Source organism: Psittacula echo, assembly GCF_963264785.1.
Source record: "Psittacula echo genome assembly, chromosome: 9".
Taxonomy (NCBI): Eukaryota; Metazoa; Chordata; class Aves; order Psittaciformes; family Psittacidae; genus Psittacula; species Psittacula echo.
In genome coordinates, this window is record NC_137745.1 from 15,752,933 (window position 1) to 15,775,440 (window position 22,508).

The 22,508-nt window shown below is 36.2% G+C and overlaps 1 protein-coding gene across 1 annotated transcript in view; it reads right to left on the reverse strand.

The window, feature by feature from the left end:
- Positions 1-678: 678 nt before the first annotated feature.
- The window catches only part of CACNA2D3 (calcium voltage-gated channel auxiliary subunit alpha2delta 3), a gene marked incomplete at its 5' end in the record, with an annotated part of 460,819 nt that continues 438,989 nt past the window's right edge, over positions 679-22,508 (reverse strand). Inside the window, 4 exons of the mRNA XM_080625495.1 lie at positions 679-1,301; positions 2,218-2,302; positions 3,098-3,208; positions 19,874-19,985. Of these exons, the coding sequence (XP_080481621.1) occupies positions 1,203-1,301; positions 2,218-2,302; positions 3,098-3,208; positions 19,874-19,985 (407 nt within the window). The 3' untranslated portion in view covers positions 679-1,202. The remainder of the gene's footprint in view (positions 1,302-2,217; positions 2,303-3,097; positions 3,209-19,873; positions 19,986-22,508) is intronic.

Here is a 22,508-nt window from a genome sequence, read left to right on the forward strand (position 1 = left end):
GTTTTATTTTGCATCTAATGTATGACATTGTTAGAAGTACATTATATTCACTTGATAGCACTCTACTTCATATAGAATGGCAAAGATAAATTGAGAGATTAACATACTTCGAAGATCAAGATCTTCATAAAAAATATCCACAACGGACATTGCTACCAATTACAAGAGGAACATACCATACAAGGTGAAGGATAAATATCTCACTATGAAAACTGTTTTAAAAGCATCAAAAAAAATCTTATTTTATCTTCTCACTTTCCTTACAAAGAAGAATGTAAGTCCCAGAACAAAAAAATACTGGTCTCAATCTTTGCCCACTCAGGGTGAGCTTCAATGAATTCTCAGTGAAAACCACGAGTTCTATTGACACAGATGTGTTGCAAGTCAAACTTTCTCTGCTTATGAATTTCCTAATAATGAGCTTCTCCCAGCTGACATGATGTTTGTAGGGCAGAACACTAACAGAACAGCATCACCCTTTTATAGAGGTTATTTTACATATCTTCCCACAAATTGTAACAGATGAAAAGTATTTAATTTTGCCATCTGCAACCAAATCAACCTATTTGATCCAAAGCTTGACCAAGGCTTTAATCAGGCTTTGGCTCAATTTCTAAATGTGATTGAGATATTTACAGAAACCAAACCTTCACTATAATTCAGCACAGCATATTACCTGCTTAGCTTCATACTTGCACATGTGGTTCTTCGACTTGTTAATAAAAGTTCTTCTACTTTATTCTAAAAATATAACTCCACATTTTCTTCTTAATTTTTTCAGAAATAGGCTTAAAGCATAATAAAGCATCTTCCATTTATTTTATTCTCTTCCCATCATTAATTAATAGAACAAATACATTATCATACTTAAAATACACTCTGAAACTGTGATTTTAATATACTTTATTGAAAAAAGTATACAGTTTTAAATTATTTTCAATGGGACAAAGCAATGGTCACCTCTATCTACCAAGTCCTTTTTGATGAATCATGACTACCATATGCCAAATTCACATCTGCATGACTTGCAAAGTAAAAAGATAAATCTCTTTTCAACATATCTTTAAGAATTTATATCACCAACAGTTTAAAATCATGAAATGCTGATGCTCCGACTATATTTCATGTCCTTTATGTTGCACCATTTCCCAGTTCACAGTTTATCCATGTATTAGCATGCCAATTGAATACATCAGTAAATGTCACCTTGAGAAAATCATCAATAGGAGAGGAAGAACAAAAGCAACAAGAGGAGGTTTAGCACTAAGGCCTGAGACACCACCACATTCTCTTGCATTTTCCTAAAAAGCAACAACAACAAAACCAAACAAAAACAAAACAACAAAAATAAAACAAAACAAAAACCAAAAAACAAGACAACAAAAAAATCACACACACACAAAAAAAAGGGAAATAAATACATTCAATTACTATACACATGATCATTCTTATCCTCTTCTGCCTATGTAGCACAGGTTCAAACAACAAAACCCATGAACTATACTCAGGAAGTAATACAGGTACAGACTTTCATTTGAACAACTTTACACTGTAGACTGAAAGTGAGCATGATCAACAGGCATGTAATATCTGCCCTTTGCCATACTTTAGGTCTCATTCTACATTGCATTACACCATCGAAGGCATAGAAGTTACTCCAGAGTCAAATGGATGTCTATGAACATACGCTGTACAATCCACTGTAATCATGTCCCAATCCCTACCAAATACTTTTGCCCCTGTACTAATAAGCCTACTATGCAGAACACAGCAGTAAAGATCTCTCCCAAGCAATATGTGTAAATATAATGACAGTTGAAATACCAAAGCTAGTTACTGAAAAAAATCTTTTAACAGTACAAGGTTCCCAGCCATCTCTAATGAGGAATACTGTGGTCCGTACTTGAGCCAGAGAAATTCTCAGATATTCCTGGCTGCCATTTCGTGCTCACATCCTACCACATTCTCTTGCACGATACAAAATAGTCTATAAAAGCAGCAAATCAACATATTGCCTACAGGAGTACTCAAAAGATATGCAGCACTTAAAAAGTCACCCACTTCCCTTTCCTACTGTGTTCTGAGTATTCAGAATATTTCCTGATGTTTCATCTTAGAAGGTAGCTTTTTTTCTTTTTTTTTTTTTTTTTTTTTTCTTTTAGAGAGATAAAACCTCTACCAGAGTCCAAACCAAAGGAAGAATCGATAGGAACTTACTTCAGGATGAAATCCGTGACAGGACTCTGGGCGCCTTCTTATCTTCTGAGATTTCAAGCGTTCACATTTAAGGGATTCATTATGTATAAGGTGGTTAAGGAGAGATGTTTTGAGCATTGCATTTTGGTGTGAGTATTTTGAAATGAACATAGTGAAAGTCTTTCAGCTACTTCCTCCCTCGATCAAAAATCCAAAGTGATATGTGTGGTCAACACAAGAAAAAGGTAATTCTAGTGCTTTCTCCTCAGTGATTCATAATTTAGAGAGTATGATTTGTACATACCGTGCTAACCTGCCTTTCCATAAGTAGTCTAAAATAAAAGCACACTGCAAGCTACTTTTGATAAATTCCAACTTATATGAGAAAACAAATCCTACAGAACAGCACAAAATAAAAAAGTAGGGCAACTAAAAATCAAGTGATAGATTTATTTGCTATGTATTTCTATTTTCGGAAAGCAGGTTACCAAAATACTTTCAATACTCCAGTCCAACCCTGAAATAAAAAAATATATCTAGACTGCAAAGACTTTTAGAAGTCCCAATATCAGGAGCTCCATTTTTATAAGGAAATTACATATATTAATTTGTTCATCTATCTAAAGATGACCATGACTTTATGATGCTTAAAGATGCACATAAGTGTGTTTGCTTAATTTGTATTGGCTGTTCAAAAAAAAAGAAAAAAAAAAAGTGAATTCTCCTTGAAAATAAGTAAGAATGTAGTCTCATCTAGCTTAATTTCAAACAGTCAACCACTTTATAGTGGGTAATGATGCGTTATTTATTAAGTCATGTAATGCATGTTTTATGTAATAAGTTTTTCAATATTTGCATCTTGAATATCTTTCTGACAACTTTGCAATTAAAAAGGATATACCTTATTTCTATAGGTGCCATGGTAATTGGTGGGACAGAATCGCAGAAGCATTCATTATCTACTACCACCATGAAGAGATTGCTGCTTGGGATTTGCTGGATAACAAAAGATCTGCAAATTAGAAAGAAATCAAATAATGGTGACATTATCTGTATTTCTGAGCAACAGATTTTTTAAGGTTTTAAGTTGTTGACACCCGGATTACAGTTACAAATAACACTGGCTTTATGTATTATACTGTATCACCACACCTTGTAAAAGCAGAGGGTCTAAGGCAATGCTTCCCTTATTTCACAGAATATGGTTCTCCATTTGACATGCACATGATGCTGAAAGGGACACAGGTGAAGCAGAACAGATACTGCTGATATCTTAACGCTGAGACTGGGACACAAGTGAATTACCAAGGAGTTTATCAGTTTTTTCTTTTCAGATTTCAATATTGAATCTTTGCTCTATGTATTTATGAACTGGTTTTTTTTTTGATACACATGAAACCAATCTGCAAAGTTAATGAACGTTCTTCTGCAGCCACATAGCGATAACTCATGGTCCCAAACTTTAGCCTCTATGATCACATTAGGGTCTTTATTCTCTCTGGGTCTTGATTGAAGCATCATGAACTACTGAGAAAGATCTCAGCTTTCATCCATCCTCTTGAGAGTCATTTTACTACTGAGCCAACAAAACAGAGATTAAGCCTCAAAATCTTCCTAAGTGAGGAGATTTATTTTAGAATAATGATGAGTGTATGGTACAAATACAGTGATAACTCAGCATCACATTCAAATTAAGACAAAGTAGGAAACTCAAAAGGAGAGCAAGAAATAAAGACATTGCTTGTAAGAAGGAAAGCACCCAGGGGAGACCAGCGAAGGATCCTGTGGGCACTATTCAATGATCCACATAGTTACAATGAGCTGAACTCTTAAGCACATATCAATGAGAAAAGGGGAAGGAGGTAGAGCCAAATAGGCACTGCTTAGCCTTTCTTTTGAAATTCAGGACACAATACAAAGAAAAGCTTTAAGGCTCAGACCCAATTCTTGATAAATTGTTAAAACAATCTGTCAGAATTTATATGTCATATCAACAGACTATCTACCATATCGAATAGCGCTGAAATCTGGCAATTCCAGGAATTAGGTGTTTTTCAGTGTGTTATGCTGGTAAATGTACAGAACATTAAGTGAAGGGTTAAGCACCAAAAAGATGTGGAAACATATTTTTCCTCAAACATCTTTATTTAAAATGCATATTGTCTTACTAAAATAACTCCCTGCTTTCTCCAAAGATCACAGAGGATGAAATAGCAGAGGGGGCAGGGAACATCCAAACCTAGCTTCAGAAAAAAAAAATAATTGGAAAACTTACTATGAATATGTTGCCAACGGAAAGATTAAACACTATTCAGTATTTTTTAAACTTACTGAACCTCCATTAAAATTACACTTAGAGTGATCTGCAATATGTTAGCTTTATGTTTATACATGAAACATACATTTATGGCATAATGTAAAAGGCTGAACTTTATAAATGTACCTACCAAACAGCTGGAGCATGTAGCAAGACTGACATCATTGCAACGGAGCATCTGTGGCTTTGTGGATTTGTGTGTGGGAGAAATGGGGCCAACTAAAGGAAAGGAGGGAAAATCTTTAACAGACAATAACACCAAAATTGTACTGCATGGATTTCTCAAAATAGTTATGAATAAATCAAACCCTCAAGGATCAAAAAAAATTTATTAATTTCATTCCCAGAAATTGGCACTATTTGAATTTTGTGCAGTCTGAAACTTCTACTTATTGCATCTCTAAAACTAGCTCAGAAAAGGACATGAAGGGCCATAACGTGTTGTAACAATTAACTGGATGTGAAATGATTAATTTATATTTTTGATGAGAAGGGAATAATCACTCTTCAGTTGTATTTACAGTTTGCTTGAATCCAAGTCCTTTTGTGATAACCCCTTTTTGTGGCCCCCAGGTGATTACAGAAGCCTGGGAGAAAGCATGTACCATATAGGCAGGCTTAAAGGTGCCATTTCATTAAAGGTGGGCACATTTCCCATTTTGTATCTTCTCTCACTCACTTCTTTGGGATGCCATAAGGGCTGTACAGTATAAGCTACTGCTTTGCGAAAGACTGGGTGGGGGGGAGGGAGATAGTAAAAAAAGATTGGGAAAAGAAAGCACTTCAACCCAGAACAGTTTCCACTAAAGACCTATGATACTGAAAAAAATTACTATGTGGTTTCTCTGACAAAAACATCGAAAACCACAAAGGTTTGCAGGAGTTAAACGATACAGAAAATTTTGCTAGACCTGGTAATTTGGGGAATGCAGTATATGCATGGATTGATGGAAATTATGAATGAAAGGAACTGCAAAGAGTAATATGTTAAGTCAAAGAAAAAATTTCTACTTTAGGACTTATACAACAGACCTAAATACACTGGTTCAGTTTACCAAACAGTGAATACTCTTAAAGATCTACAGTCTCTTTATCTACTACAGGTTCTTGTGAAGTATCAAACCTTATGGTGACTGCCACAGAGCATGTGACTGTCATCTAAAGAGCCATCAAAGATGCAACATTTGGCTAACTGCAGATTTTTTTTCCACGGTGCATAATATTTTAACAAATACCTTGCAAAGTGGAACAACTACCTTCTCACCCACCATACTAGGGGTAAATAAAAACCCAAATAATCTTATCTTCCATAAGCAGTGGGTATTTTTCCTTTCACAATTCTCAGATATAATCTTGAAATGAAGTTGTAAAGCCAAGTGCGTGTCCTCACCAGCCATTGATTTGTGAGGTCACAGGGAAAGGATTAACATATCAAGAAGTGAAGACAGAGATTAAGTTGAGCAAATAACTAGGGGCAAAAAAAAATATTTGTGTCCATTTAAGTTTTCTTTTCTATTAGTAGAATGTGCACAACCAAATTATACTTCTTTAAGCCGCTGTAATGTAAGATCATTTCCCAGCCACAACGTGGTCTTGCTCTCACTAGATCAATGACAAAGAAGTTTCTGCCAGCCGTAACCACTGCAGTTGCTCTGCGTCTGTTCAGATAATTCACATGGCACTGGTTCCATGCCCAAGCTGGATAAAGCACACAATCATCCCAGCAGCAGGTCCGCTGTTTGGGTTCAGCTTTCAGTTTCCATGGTAACATGCACATGCATCTCTCAAATTCATTTTGAGTGAATGTGCATGCCAGTAAGTCTCAGGAACCAAACATTCACAGAAAACAAAAGGTACATAAACATAGTCAGAACAAAGTCTTTCAAATACTGAAATATTCTACCAAAATGTTTCATTGTGTAAGACATGATTCAGTCGCAAGGAGAAAAACCTCTAGCAAACCAGCTTCCAAGACTGCACTGGGAAACAAAATAAGTTGCTGACAAAGTAATGAAAATGGCTTTTTTTTTTTTTTTTTTTTAATGAGTTCCACTGTGAATTCTCTAAAGTTGATTTTACAATAAGTATTTCTGAACACCTGCTGGCTTAGGCTGTCATTTGTGTCACTGGCAATATGAGCGCCAGCTCTCAAGGACAGAGTAAGGGGTTTTATTGACCTTTATTGCTAGTTTAAGAAGCTAAAGAAAGTCTATGCTTAATAGCCTATGTTTAATATTTACACAAAATGTTTCATGTTTAAAGGGTAAATTTCTTTTATGTTAAGTAATAAATCTTTTGATTTGAACCTTTTCCTTTACACCAGTATCATCATCATACTCAGGAAAAAGCCTAGCATATGTCTCCATATATAAAATGGAATAGATGTTGGGGCTGCTATTATGTTGAAGCCATTGAGTCAATAAGAACCTTATTTATGATTTCTCCTTCATCTTTCATCCACTGAGGAACTAGTTTGGTTTATTTGATGTTCAAGTTCAGAGGCTTAAAACAGACCTGAATGCAAACTACTTCTTCACTTTGCAGGGAAGGTGAGGAAGGAAGAAATTTAATACTTGAAAGGGGTAAAGAGAGAAGGAGGAAGAAAATCTAGTTATGCCAAACTATTTTGCTAATGAAGGAAAAACAAGAACAGAGAGTAAATCTGCAAGAAAATCTGTATTTTGAGTCAGAGCATCACACAGCACTTTTCTCATGTTGTGCACACTTTCTGTTTCTTTCTAACCTATTTCTGTATTGGCTCACATAAAAACATCTGCACAGATACCACACAATTTGATTTGGGGGGAAAAAAGCCCAAACAAACCAGCTTCATGTTTTACAAATAGTAAGTACTTGCTCAAAAATGCAAGTATTTATTAACCTGTTAATTGAAAATTAATTTTTTCATTGTGGAATGAAACCAAAGAAATGACTTGGATTTCAAGTACTGCTGCACTCATAATGATATTTGCTGAAGTCGTGCTTATGAAAGCATGATAAGAAAGCTCACTTTTACTGTAACAAAATTACTCTTCCCCCAAAGAACCAGCTCCTTCTAACTTCTTAAGATTGCCTAGAATTTGGAAAGCATCACAATAGGACTGTAATACAGTTCTTGGGCTGCAGATACACCAGCTGCTTTTTGCATGTAACTCAGGCTCCTACATTAGAAAGGTAACCATCTCCAGCTCTGAACAGAGTACATGTAGAGACACAGGCTAGTTAAGGATGATTCAGAGCAGAAGCTTGGGTTTGGTGATCTGAATTATCCTCTGCAGAAGGGTCGTTCTTTTTAATGGCTGAATAGTGATCCTGCAGAGAAATGAATCCTGAATCCAGTGAAATGTGATGCCTAAGCTAAGTGCAGACTGTAACACTACATCCAAACCTTTTTTTTTTCAATTTGAATCTCTTCCTTTTGCTTGTATATATAATAGTTTTAAGGCACTTATAATGTATATTATTTTGTTATCATAATAATTTATTCCACAGACTATGCTTAAACAAAACCCAAACAAAAAACCCTACCAAAACGAAGCAACCAAAACACCAACCTAATTTAAGAAATATCAGTTATTTTCCTTATCACATGAATTACTTTCTCCTGTGAGAAGTAGCAATTAGATGTAATCAGGGCAGTAGAGGGATAGGGACTGAGCTGACGCTACACTTGCTACACTGCCCTCTTTCCACACTGCGCTTCTTTCTCTTCATCTTCCAGCTTCTGAACCTCTTGGGTAGTAAAGTATCAGTAAGGCAACCAGGAGGGGGATAAACCTCCCTGAAAAGGAGATATTCCAACATGTGGTGAAAGGGCAGCGATGATAGTACAAGCAGAGTCAGTGCCCTGTGGGAAAGGGACAGAGTGAAGAAGGTTAATATATTAATTGCTGCAGCAGGTGGCTTTGTTGTGGGGCCTCTGAAGTCTGCCCCCTTAGGGATTTCGAAGCATCTCCCACATTGATTAAAGGAGGCACAGCAGTACCAAGGTAGGTCCAGACCCTTTTTTCTTCCTGGCTGCTATAGTCATGAGGCTGCTATATCTCCTAAAGTAAGATGAATGTTTTACCAGCCAACCAGAAGATCACACACATCTGTAAGTCACTTCCTACCTTAATGCAAATAATTGCTTCACAACAACTACCTGAATCATAAGGTTCAAAAATCTGTATGTGGTAGGCTAAACCCCTTGCCTCTGAAATGCTGCTGGCTTCAACTTTCACAACATAGCTGGATTCATAAGAGGCAAAGCTAAGATAACTCAATTTCAAACATGCAAGAGAAGTGTCTTGTCCAGCTAAGCAAACTTAACCTTTAAATTGTTTACTCTCTACTATTTGACTATGTCTGCTATTAAAGGAAATCGATATTACTGTTAAGATTAGTCTCTGTATTTCAATGCGGGAGAGATAATCCATTTCCTTGTCCACCAATGTTAAGTTTTGGATAGGATACAAACTGAATGGACTAAAGTTTTTGCTACTTATAAGCAGTCACTTACAGTTCAGACTGAAGATCCCAAATACCATCATTTCTTGGCCAATTGCACTGAAATATTTTCCTTTTCCTGGCTTACAGCCACACTGCCATTAGCTGGTGGCCAGTGACACCGCTGTCTAACTTGTTTCAAAAATAAGGAATGGTAATAAACTTCCTGATAGCATCCAGAAATCTCTGATTTTCAAATAAATTTTCTCCTACTTTCTTCAAATAGTAGCAAAGGTTGCAAAAAGTTTGAGGGACCAAAATGAATTACAAGCAGCAGGGAATTCTGAAGATTCTTACAGGGCAAGACTACATTTGAGGAACCAAAAAGTATAGTAAAAATATATTCCCATTATCCTGCAGAATGGAATATATTTATTTGTAATTTGATGGTGATTTGAGCACAGCACCAACATTAAAAGCAGTTCAACTTGTTTAAATTCAATGCTATGTGATTCTCACTAAAAATTAATTCTTGATTTCACACAGAACTATTGCATTATTGTGCAGAACACATTTGTTCATAAGAATTATTGATCTAGATCGTGTATTTTACAAACTATACATTTTAATTTTTAATTTCATGTTCAGGAGTTTTAACAGCCTGATTCAAGAAGAAAAAAAAACCATATATGCATTTTTTGTTTCTGTAATGACCACAGGAACACTTAATACTATTGTTTGATGCTACAGTGATGACTGTGGGACTTACGTTCTAATTATGACTAGAACAATGGCTCGTTGTTGTGTTAGCATGTCATTCCTGCACATACATAATCATATCAATCATTTTTAGGAGGCAACAGAAAAGATCTTTTAGCTACCAGTTGTTTCGCTCATGCAGATGAGCAAAGCATACTTTGCTTCCATACAAGAAGCATGGAAGAATTTCACTGTGAGTAGTTTGAAAAGAAATAAACCGAGGGCAGTATTTTCAAATTAGCAACCTAAACACATGCACAAAGATGTGAAAAAGTACTCTGAATTTCCACGGTACTCAACACAGATAGCCCCCACTGGGTGCTTCAATGCTTGAGCATCTGTAAATTCAGCAATTTCCCTCTGTGCCTTTCAGCGTATTTTTCTGAGTGCCAACCTGCATTAATGAAGTTTGAGTATTTTGGATTAAGATTAATTGTTATTTTGGCATTACATTTCATGTCTGTCAAACTCAATCTTTCTTATTTTTTAGAGAAAGAAAAAACATTCCAGCACCAGGGTAGAGTAAATGGAAAATATTGTGCACTCTGCACTCAAATATGTGTTACTCACATAACTGTTGGTTGCAAACGTTCAACCCCAATGGTCTGGAACAAACTTCAAGCATTCAGCTGAAGTGCAGATATCCGCTGTGCTGTTTCTCAACTCCTATCATGTGCTTTCCAGGCTGCTGGCTACATTTCCAACTGACATTTCTCTCACTTATCACATTTTTTAAATGAATGAATGAAATGGTTATATCACAGTCAAGTTGGGCTATTTGAGGATTTTTGTTGGTTGATTTTTGTTGTTGTATTTTTCCTTTTTTTTTCCCAAATAAACAATGATAGAGAATGGAATATCTTCAATGCAATTTATAAAAATAACATATATGCCAATAACAACATTTCTGAGAGCTGGAGCAGTTGAAGTATATGAAAAAGTAGCTAGTGGTTCCCTCATATAAAAAGAGACAGATAAACTCTCAGCCTCAGGCCTGTAACCTGACCCCAAGCTAGCAAAATATTGCTACCACGTACAGCCTGACTGACTGCAGCACAATTTGGTGTCAGTGTAAGCATACCTACTTAAAGCAACACTCAGAATCAAGGATTGTTGTCGGGACCGTCTTGTTCAACATCTTTGTCGGAGACATGGACAGTGGGATTGAGGGCGCCCTCAGCAAGTTTGCCGATGACACCAAGCTGTGTGGTTCGGTTGATACGCTGGAGGGAAGGGATGCCATCCAGAGGGACCTTGACACACTTGTGAGGTGGGCTGGTGCAAACCTTATGAAGTTTAACCATGCCAAGTGCAAGGTCCTACACCTGGGTCAGAGCAATCCCAGGCACAGCTACAGGTTGGGCAGAGAAGGGATTCAGAGCAGCCCTGCAGAGAAGGACTTGGGGGTGTTGGTCGATGAGAAACTGAACATGAACCAGCTTCAGTGTGCGCTCGCAGCCCAGAAAGCCAACCGTATCCTGGGCTGCATCAAGAGGAGCGTGACCAACAGGTCAGAGGAGGTGATCCTGCCCCTCTACTCTGCTCTCGTGAGACCTCACTTGGAGTATTGTGTGCAGTTCTGGTGTCCTCAACATAAAAAGGACATGGAACTGTTGGAACAAGTCCAGAGGAGGGACACGAGGGTGATCAGGGGACTGGACCTCCCGTATGAAGATAGGCTGAGAAAGTTGGGGCTGTTCAGCCTGCAGAAGAGAAGGCTGCGTGGAGACCTCATAGCAGCCTTCCAGTATCTGAAGGGGGCCTACAAGGATGCTGGGGAGGGACTCTTCATTAGGGACTGTAGTGACAGGACAAGGGGTAACGGGTTAAAGCTTAAACAGGGGAAGTTTAGATTGGATATAAGGAAGAAATTCTTTACTGAGAGGGTGGTGAGGCAGCGGAATGGGCTGCCCAGGGAGGCTGTGAATGCTCCACACCTGGCGGTGTTCAAGGCCAAGTTAGACAGAGCCTTGGGTGACATGGTTTAGTGTGAGGTGTCCCCCCCTGGCAGGGGGGCTGCAACTAGATGATCTTAAGGTTCTTTCCAACCCTAACTATTCTATGATTCTATGATTAAAATGAACAACATCATCCTCACCATTCTTGTGTCTGCCAAAGGCTGGCAATCCCAGAGAGCTGTGGCATGGTTGGTAACCACTTTGTTTCAGATAAGAAACACCAGAAGTGCCATTCCCCTTTCATTATCAATCAGGAGATGTTTTCTCAAATAACTGATGCTCAGATGCAGGTACCTTACCAACTGAATATTAAAAATGTCACAAACATCCAAAAGCTTTGAATATACAGGCTTTAGGATGAAAAAAGTACTTTGTGTAATGAGGAATTTGACAATGGTCCTAAGCTTACTAGTCCAGCCTTAGGAGGATGCAAGACAATGAAGACTTTCAGATCACTAGGTTTAAAATGGACTGCAAACTTTTTGCAAAGAAATCATGCTCAGAAATCCTACAGACTTTAAATATATTTCCTGCATGGCACCCAAATCTTAAGATTCATGTTGTTCGTCCAAGTTAAAAGGTATTAAATATGCATTAAGCTCTCAAATCCCTTATAAAGAGAAGTGCTACATGTACAGACACCCAAGTCATGTTTGCATTGGTTTTCATATAATATAAATATATTTCTGTAATATAATATGAATATATTATAAACTAAATTACTAAATAATATAATTAAATTATATTTAAATTATTACACTATATTATAAACTAAATTTCCTAGTAACAATTCTTCACAAGTGTGTCTGACTTTGAGAATTCACTCTAGTGAATTTAATTAGTCTTTAATTAAATTAATTTGTGAATTTAATTAATCTTCCTATTCCAAGCCATCTTTGATGTACGCATCACTACTCAGCTCTATATATTCTGGCATTCATACTTTTTAAAATCTCCTGTCATTACAAAACAAGCTTTCATTGCATCAGCTACTATCTACCATTCTATTAATATTTATTAGTTTGTTTAAAATGTAAAATTACGTTAACTTTTAAGTAGAGTAATATTTATATTTTGTAGCACTATGAGCTTAACTAGTAACAGTCCATGGGTGGAAATCATGACCTTCCCATGCAGAAGTTTTATTTATAAACTTCTCAAGCTCTATGCTTCTCAGCTCTGTGCTCATTTAGATGACATAAGCAGGGAAGTGGGGAGTTAAGAGAGAGAGTACATCTCAGCCTACTAGTCAGAGAAAAACCTACAGCAAAACTAATGACAACAACAATCAACTGAATTGCTAGGAAGCTGACCCACCTATCTCCAGGATTTTAGAGTACTTACAGATAAACCACATGGTCAGTGCTATGAAGTCTCCTAATGAAAAAGCTGTATACATCTGCAAGAAAAGAACATCTGTACATTTCCTCATCTTTCTCTTCCTTCTATAGAGTCCCTCTCTCATTCAATATATATTCCTTGCCATTTAAAACACCTTTTGAAAAAGATTACTATTGTCAGAACTTTTTTTTAGATTAAATGTACTTTTTAGCCTTTGATCCACATTGATTCTTTCCTTCTCTACCTTTTTTATTATGATTACAGTGCAAAGCAAATTGAGAGGGAGAATCCAAATACAGATTTGCCTAATTACAGATTTGTTTAATTACAGACTTGTACTAATTACATGGTTTTGTCAACTAAATAAACAAGCTCCAAGGTTTTGATTCTGGGAGGAGCACTTTGATACAGAAACTGAGATAATGATGAAATATTATTTTTCTTAGAAGGTGGCATTTTGTGTATAGGCAGCTCAATTCTGAATTCAACAAGCATGCTAAAAATGTTCTGAAACAAAAAATGATATTGAAAATCTTTGTCTATTTAAAAACAAAAACCCCAAGCAAAGAAACAAAAAAACCTATTTGAAACCTGTCCAAGGGATTGTTAAACTAATGACTGTCAGGCACAGATCTGCCCAGTAACTGTGTCTTGCTTATTATTTCAGACACTTATTTTCTTAAATGAAAATAGTAATTTACAGTGTTTCCTGAACTGGTCATTCAAAACATACATTATCAAAGGGTGGAGTTAAATTACCTATACTGTGACTTTAAATTGCACCTGCATGACAAATGTCATAATCACTGTTGTCTTCGGAGTGAAGAGGAAGTTTCTCAGCATACAAGTGGAGATGTGTGGGTAACACACAACACAGGATTTTAAACTAATTATAAAGACTTTTAACAAATAATTCAAGAAGTTTAAACTGCATAACTTGATACTTTTTAGAAGGAAAGAACAGTAAAAAAAAATAACTTTGGGAATCTTCTAGAGTTTTAGGGTTTTGGCTATGATAAGTTTCTACTACTACTACTATTGCTGCAAATATAAAGACTTTTTAATGCTCATAAGCATTCTCCAAGTCTGTGAGAGCTGACTTCCAAAATAGAGGTGCAAGATGATTATAGACTAAGATTTTGACTCTTAAGACTTCAAAAATTAAGTACTTAGGTATGGAAAATACTGAATTTTCCCATTAAGATACTCCTTAACTTCCATGCACATCTAAGCGGGCCTTCAGAAATGAAGATCTGTTCAACATTGCCAGGATCAGCAGTAAGCACTTTGACTATAGCACACCTGTGACTCAACATAGGCATAGGTCAAAACCATTTATGTGCATGGTATCATGTATGTACTTGGCATCATTGCTGAAAAAGCAAGCACATAAAAACATACAATGCATACAACCTATGCTGAAATACAGAGAACATTTGGTTTTCTTCAGAGTCCTATATGGTGGAAACAGTAAAATGAATACAACCAAAAATGACTTGTAGGAGACTGGCTATAATTTACTGCCCAAACTACCATGGAAAATCTACAGGGATATTCTGATACACATAGAGCTCCAAACGAGAAAAAAATGGCCCTTTATGCTTTGCTTGTTTTATGTGGCAAGCTGATTTGTTTAGAATTAAACTAACTACATCTGAAAAGGCAAATGATTATTTATTTCATGGGAAATTGAACTGCATATTTATTTACACATTTTAAACACGATCAAGTGCAGTAGTTTGGCAAGCTTCTACTGAGAAAGGCAGGCAGAAATAATTTAGCAAATGGTGATATGTCTCAAGATTAAGTGGTTTTTAAAAACCATCACCATTTTAATGTCTGCAGATTGCACTATTCCTGACACTAATATACTCATGCCCTGAATAACCTGAATCTAATTCATATTGTTATCTCTCACTGTCAAATAAGCACATCCAATGGACAAGCCTGAAATTTGCCATTATAAATCTACATGAAGGGTTCAGTGTCATCCTGAACTGTAATTCTGCTGCTATTTACCTCTTTTTATCAACAATGAACATCACTTAGTGTCCAGTCTATAAGAAAGCAAGAATTATTTAGTTTATTGATGATTTTCCCTGTTAAATTGTCTGCTTACTAACACTGCAATGGACCAAATATATAATACATGGGACAGTGTTTAATCAAGTAAGTAGTTCCTAGAAATTTCACAGGCAATTTACATGTGATGTACAACAAAGTAAAGGGAACACTTACATTCACCTTGCATAATTAAAATATGCCTGTAAGTCTTTCCCAGGGTTAGGATGATTGTAGCTGCATACTTCCTTGCTTCCCAAGTGAGAATATGGCTTTCTCATATTTACTTTTCTCTTTATTTTGTGTCTTAAGATAGTGCACAAACAATCAACTGGGAACAAAGCAGTTTCTTTGTGGGTTTTGGTATTGACCTGTGGAGTCATGAGTGCTGCAATTAAAAGAGAAGGGGACTTTGCTCCCTGGGTCATTGGAAGCAAGGCCAGATTTTTGATCTACATCCAAGTCCAATATGTCATCACACATGAACAGGAGAGGTTAAAAGGGCAGACATTTAAGCATTTGGCTGTGCAACTACTGCCTGACTTGTATACCCATAGTTTTTACAGTTGAACATGCAACTTTGGCAACTATGCACTCAAATGGTTCCTTGTAACTCTGAAATTTTAAAACATACACTTAATCTATAGTTAGCTGAGAAAGTTGCTGTGCCTACAGAAGATTTATACCCACATTCATAGTAGCCTGAGTTAATGCTGAAATTAATGGTTTTGTCCTAAAAAAAGCTGAATGAAAACATCCAAATTTTCAAATGAAGCTGAATGAAAGCATCTGAATTTTCCTTGCACAACCAAGACTTGCACTTAGAGAAAACTTTGTTTGTTCTACAAAATAGATGAGCAGTTATACTAGAAAGACCAGGTAACTTTCACTGGTCAAATATCTTAACAGCCATTATCTTTTCTAATTTATAACAACTTTGTCTTTCTAAGGATGCATTTCTTGGAGATTTTTTAGTGCTTTTTGAGTATCAGCAATTAAACTTTGCAATGCTGAGATCACTCTAGTGATCAAAAACTGGTAATGTAACCACTGAGAAATGCTGAAGAACTTTGGTTGACACACTTGCTCAATGGAAGCAGCATTGAGATGGTTATGTAACCAAAGACTTCAAATTTAATACGTACTCACAAACACACCTCAATATGTTTTTGCAGCACAACACCTTTAAAACCCATATCAAGTCTGTCTGGCATTAGTGTATTTATGACTCAACAGAAGAGTTCCAGTTGACACTGATTAAGAAAAAAGAAAAGATTTTACTTTAGCAATTAACTATTTCTAACACTGAAGCTGCCATAAACATGCAAAAGTCTATCATCTGCGTTTTCAGACATAATGGTGGGGTTTTTTTATAAGCTATAAAAGGGAATAGCTTACTGGAAAATATGAGAACATTTCAGATGTTTTTAAAAATCCCAGTTTTTCCTCTTTTGTTGACAGTGCTTAGAAAATGTGGGTTGACTTGTTTTTGATTGCTGTTTAAATAACAGATTAATTTAATAATCATTGGGATATTGAATAACAGCAAATTATGATGTGGGACAGCCAAACCCTGACCCTAATGACATTCTTATGTTAATTCTTATTTTCTTTTAGGCTCCTGCTTTCTTAATGAAACCTATATTTTTGAAAATTGTTTCTAAACACTGCAAACTACCCCAAAGTAGCATTTATTTTTTGCTAGTAAGAGATAAGTTTACATATAGATAGTGTATTTTATATTTCAGTATACATTTAGTGCATGACTCAAAGTCCGCTTAAGTCTATAGGTGCCCTTCAACTACTTAAGTTTTCAGAGATGTCTGAGAAGGTGACCCAGCTATTTATGAAGTAATTAGCATGTAGACCTTTCTACTGTGTGATTTATTTGCGTGGATACTTTGATTTACATCCAAACATGCACAATTAAAATTTTGATTGGTAACGTTTATAAGAACAAGGCTTGATTTTCATAACTGCAGTTGGTAAGTGTTCTCCTTAACAACTGTGAAGTACTGAGTATTTCTGTATGATCAGTAACAGCACACCAGGACAGAGTCAGACTGAGCTTCTGACTCTCGCTATGTGACCTTGTTGACTATGACTGTGACTTTGTTAGCAATAACACAGTATTTGTGTTCCAAAATGTCTTATCTAAGTAACATAATATGGTTTCAATTAACGTCAGTCATCATTTTTACTTCTACCAAGAGACTGCCTTTTTTTTCTCCTTTTTCAGACAAGGACTCTATAGCAGTGCCTAACACTGTAGGAACAAAAGATGGTGATTTGAATGAATAATTTGTGAGACAAACTTTCTCGCAGCAGAGCATTTGCACAACTTTTGTTTGCAAACCTGTTCACAACATACTAACTTTTCCAGTGTCTTTCAAAAGGTTTGTAATATTAGAATGGGCGTATATTCAGCTAAATATTTAAAAATATATTTTTCTATTTGTAATCAAAATTTGTAAGTATATATCACAGATTAATCTATAATATGATCCAAGAAGCACACAGAAAACAATTCTGCTGACTCAAAGGGATCTGAATTGAGAACCTAGTATGCAACAGATGCCATGAGACTAACCATTGAATACAGTGTCAGTTCAAGACTCAGGGTGCATAAGATTGAACCCTAATTTTGACTGATTAAGCCCATCATTCTTAAACTACAAGTATTAAGCAATACACTTGCTTGTACAAATATTTATTGATACTGAGGCTATGAAACAGAAAACTGGGTCAGAAGATGTAGGTCTACAAAGGACTTTGGGTCACATTCCTCAGCTGTTCTACTGGAAAGTGTCCTGGGTTATAACAAAAATATTTGGAATCCAGTGCAGTCTGCAATCTTAGATGCAATTTGTAGATTGTTAATCACAGTGGGTAAACGGTATAATGAACAACTTTCCCATGAGAATCTAATAGTTTTTCTGGATTATTTCTTTAGCTTTTGCCATTGCTTGTGGAGAAAAATAATGGGTGCCTTGAGATCAGTTTGTAACTTACAGTGTTTTCTTTTAGTTTTTTGTTCCACTGTGGAGCACAAAATGTTTTGCTATGAAAAAGATCCTAGTGCATTATTTTTGAAATACTATAATTTTCACTAAACTCAGTTTCCAACTCAGTGCTGTCCAAGTACTGCAGAATTGTATTATTTTTGAAAGTTATTTCCTTTGACCTGAAGTTACCTGACAAGGCAGACTGAAATTTTCATTCCTTTGAGAAAACCTGGTCCTGTCAAATTAATCTTGTCACAGAATCATGTCTGTTTGCAATATTTAAACAGAATCATAGAATCATAGAATGGTTTAAGTTGGAAGGGACTTTAAATATCAACCAGTTCCAACTCCTCTGCCAGGAGCAGGGACACCTTCCACTAGACCAAGTTGCTCCAAGCTCGGACCAACTTGGCCTTGAACACTACCAGGGATGTATGATAATTAATTGCACAACTTCTGCTAAATGATCACAAAATAAGGCTGCTTGAATTCTACAATACTGGCATGAAGCACTCACAGCAGTGTAACATACATTGTATTCGATATGTCAAGTGGAAAAAATCACTGCTTGATTTCGTTTAGTTTGTACTTTTCAGGCAGTGGGGCCTATTGTTACACTTAAGGGCTCTCTAGGATCAATTTACAAAGCACTTTCATACTTCTACCCCACAAAGCCATATAAAAATAAGTATTCATACAAGATGTTAATAATTTCTGTATAATTAGAAGTTGGCCAGCAGCAAATTAAAAGTGAATTTTAGCACTTAAGATATATCTTCAGTGTGCTTACTCTTATGTCCTTTTTTAAAGCAATGAAGATATCCACGAGAAAATTTAGGAGCAAGTCCAGAAGCACACCTATTGAATTCAAAGAGGCAAAGTTTTCACCTTTGTTTGCTAATTGCATATTGATTTAGTCTAGAAAGGGTGAGTTGAAACAATTTCTGTTTAACTTACAAGTTCTTCCTGGTATTTACATTGATAGCAAATTACTGCTGTAAATACTAATCTCCTTTGTGATGATGACCTCTCAGCATAAAGGAAATCCAATTAAGAGACCTACTGAAGCACAAAAATTCACATAAACAATATCTATTCAATTCTTGAATTAAAATGTACCATAACTACAGTAAAAATGTTACTGCACACAGGCACTAAATACAGAAAAAAGACATTTTCGGTATGAAGGAGGAAAGCTAGACTGAAGTCTTTCTTTTCTTTTAACCCTATAAGGGACAACTTTACCTTGACAAGGTTGCAGCACTGACATGTGAGATTTTCTGCTATTAACTCAGCATCTCAGCAGTGAAAGCTTGAGGAATAGATTCAATCCTTTCACACTCTTTCAGACTAAAAATTCTAAGAAGGAAACACTGTCTGGCATTCAAATAAAACAACCAGATCTGACCGTACCACAAGGGAACTTCTAACCTATCCAGCAGGGTTTCACTCCTGTGTAGGAGAGCTAACAGAACTAGCCTTTTTGTATCTAAATCCTTAGATTTAGATCTATGCCCTTAGAATGTTGCCTGTTTCCAGAAAAACTCTTAAAACATTCAGTATTATTTGAAATTAGCATAAGCCTCTCCTGGTTTTACTCTTTTTGGTAGAAATAATAGGTACTACTTTAATTTAAAAGTATCAAACTTTTTATGACCCCTGTAATAAGAGAAATTACACCCTGACAGAGGTCATTATGTAAGATAAAACATAACAGACTTGTACGTTCCTCAACATAACCTTGAATAATTCAGTTTTATTGCTTTGTCACAAACAGTTGTACAAAACAAAAAATTGAAAGTGCTTACTTGAAACAGTCATCGCAAGCAATATTCCCCGTGGTCTCCTTTATAGTGCGTTCGGAAACAAAAGCTGGATATTCAGTATCACAGGGCTCTAGGGTTTGTTTCAACCTCTGCGCTATATGCATGGGAAAAAAATATCTTGATGTTAACATGGCAAGAACAGCACACAAAATTCTGAACAACATGAGATGCTGTACTACAGAGCTCACAGAGGATGGAAATGTTACTCAGCTTCTGCCACCCTGTGAGATTTCCTAGGCAGTGCATAACACTATTTTTTCAATTAAAACAAACAAAAAAGTTTATCCATGGAATGTAATTTCGTAAGACATAACCGTTACAGCAGTTATTCATGGTTTAGCCACTGCCAACCTACTTTACATTTAAACACAAGATTTTATTCTTTCTCTATAGATTCAAGATGGACTTATTGTTGTTTTTATTTTAGTGATACTATGCATCACTTACTGTTATGTATGGCTGCTTACAACTATTTGATATCTAAATTGTGATACATTTTATTGAAGCCAAACCACTTTTTTTTTTTTTTTTTTTTTCTTTTTTTATTACAGCTTGGAAACCTTTGCAGAGTTTTATCAGTTAGAATTACTCTGTGGGTGGAGGGCAGAAGCAATGCTTGTTGTCTGCTTCCCAAGATTAAGAATCCGTAACCTGAAGCTCTACAGTGCAAGGGAAAAGAAATTGTCACTATTTACATTCTAAAGATCGGAATATTGAGGTACCAAGAAGCAGTGAAACTGGTTCAAGGTCAAACTACAGGACAGCAGCAAAGCTGCAAACTGAAGGCAGCTCTTCACACTGATGTATCTGTTGAACAATGCCTCTCCCTCACTCTCTTTCTTTTTCCTCCCCACCTTTTCATTCTTCCTTCACATGGAGATACACTTGCACATCAGCACAAATGTTAAGCCTATCTTAAACTAATTGCTAAGTGAAAAAACAAGACAAGGTATGACAAAAATAGATTACACTAAACAGGCTCTTGGACTTGACAGATCTGCCATTCAAGATAATCAGTTTCCGAGCTAGTGATGTGTCTACTTTGCAGTGCGAGGGGAATGACCAAAACTGCATTAGCAATCGCACACTAGCACTTGCATTTCTGAAATCTTCATAATTTTTATATTTAATTAAATATTCCCCCAAATGCACAGATCTCAAGAAAGTTACTAAGGTTGCTCAGAAAAGTTTTGTTATTTCTCAGGATTTCATTATGGTTGTGACATATTTAACAATTAAGCTTTATTTTTTTTTTTTTTAATTGTTTGACCAGCTCTACTGCACCTTCTCCGTTTCTCTTCTGTTCTCCTTACCTATTGCCAAGTATGACTGAAATTTATCACCTGTATTTTGGGTTTACTCTCACTTGTATCGACATATCATAGAATACGAGGTTGGAAAGGACCTCAAGCATGTCTTAAGGCATGGCTGGTGTAACAAGAGTCTGCCAAAGATCCACAGGTCTCAGATCTCCAACATTAGATTTTAGAAGATAATAAAGTTGTTCAAGCTTTCAGACATTGGTTTCTTCTCTCTCATTTACAAATGTGATTGCGATTACAAGATCTTGTGCAGAAGTGTTTTTCATACCAGGGTTTGATAAATTGGCAAGTGTGTAGGAACACTCTCAGATCTTTGTAATATGTGGCACTCTATTAATGTCACAATTTGAGCAGGAAGTAATTTCCCTATTAGAGGAATTTATTTCCCCACCCCTATGAGCTTTGGTAAGTAAAAAAATTTGCAAGTTCATTAGTTTTAATTTCATGAAGTGGAGTCATAATTCTTACTACTGTTAGTGGTAACATAGAATCTACGAAAGAAAATACCTATGCACATGCTTTTCTCCTGCTGACTTCTGTTGTGAAATCTCGCTTGCTTTTGCCTTACTAACACGTGTTGGTTTCCAAACAACTATCACTTGCCACCTAACCAAATTTGAAATGGGCGAGCAGTGTGTTAAAAATTATGAAAATCCAATGAGCATGATGAGAGGTCTTTTCAATACTGTTACTGACCAAAGAAATGGTGCCACTGAATTATGTGGTTCACTTTTGACTAAAACATTAATTAAAATCCCTCAGTCACACTTGTCTGTCAAATCGCTGCAATGCCAATTTTCTCTTTAAGAAAAGAATGCTTGGAAGTTATTAATGCCTGTCTTCTGTAGTTAGTACATGCTTAAAATGCAAAACAGACATTCATTTTCATGAGATGATGGCTACTGCCTCTGAAGAATATGTTCACTAACATACAATGCAAATGCCATTAGATGTTTCACATCAGGATATATTAAGGTGTATTTGTGCAGCACGCTTTAAAAAAGTCCAAAAAAGTTACCTGTTTCCTACACTGGCTGCTTTGCACTGTTCTGCAAACACCTAGGACTAAGACTGGCATACCAGCCAATCCTCTTCAGATGTAAGGATCAGTTCTGCAGTTTCTGGGTCTAGCACAGCAAACCGTACTGCCCTTCCCAGCCATCAGTGTAAGAGACATTTTTCAGCATGATTATGGGAAATCACTGGAAAGTTAGTCCTGGTTTTTAGAAGAGCTGTCTAGGCACAGCTGATTATGAAGCAGCCCCAAAAGCAAACAGTGTCTTGCTGGTTCTCAT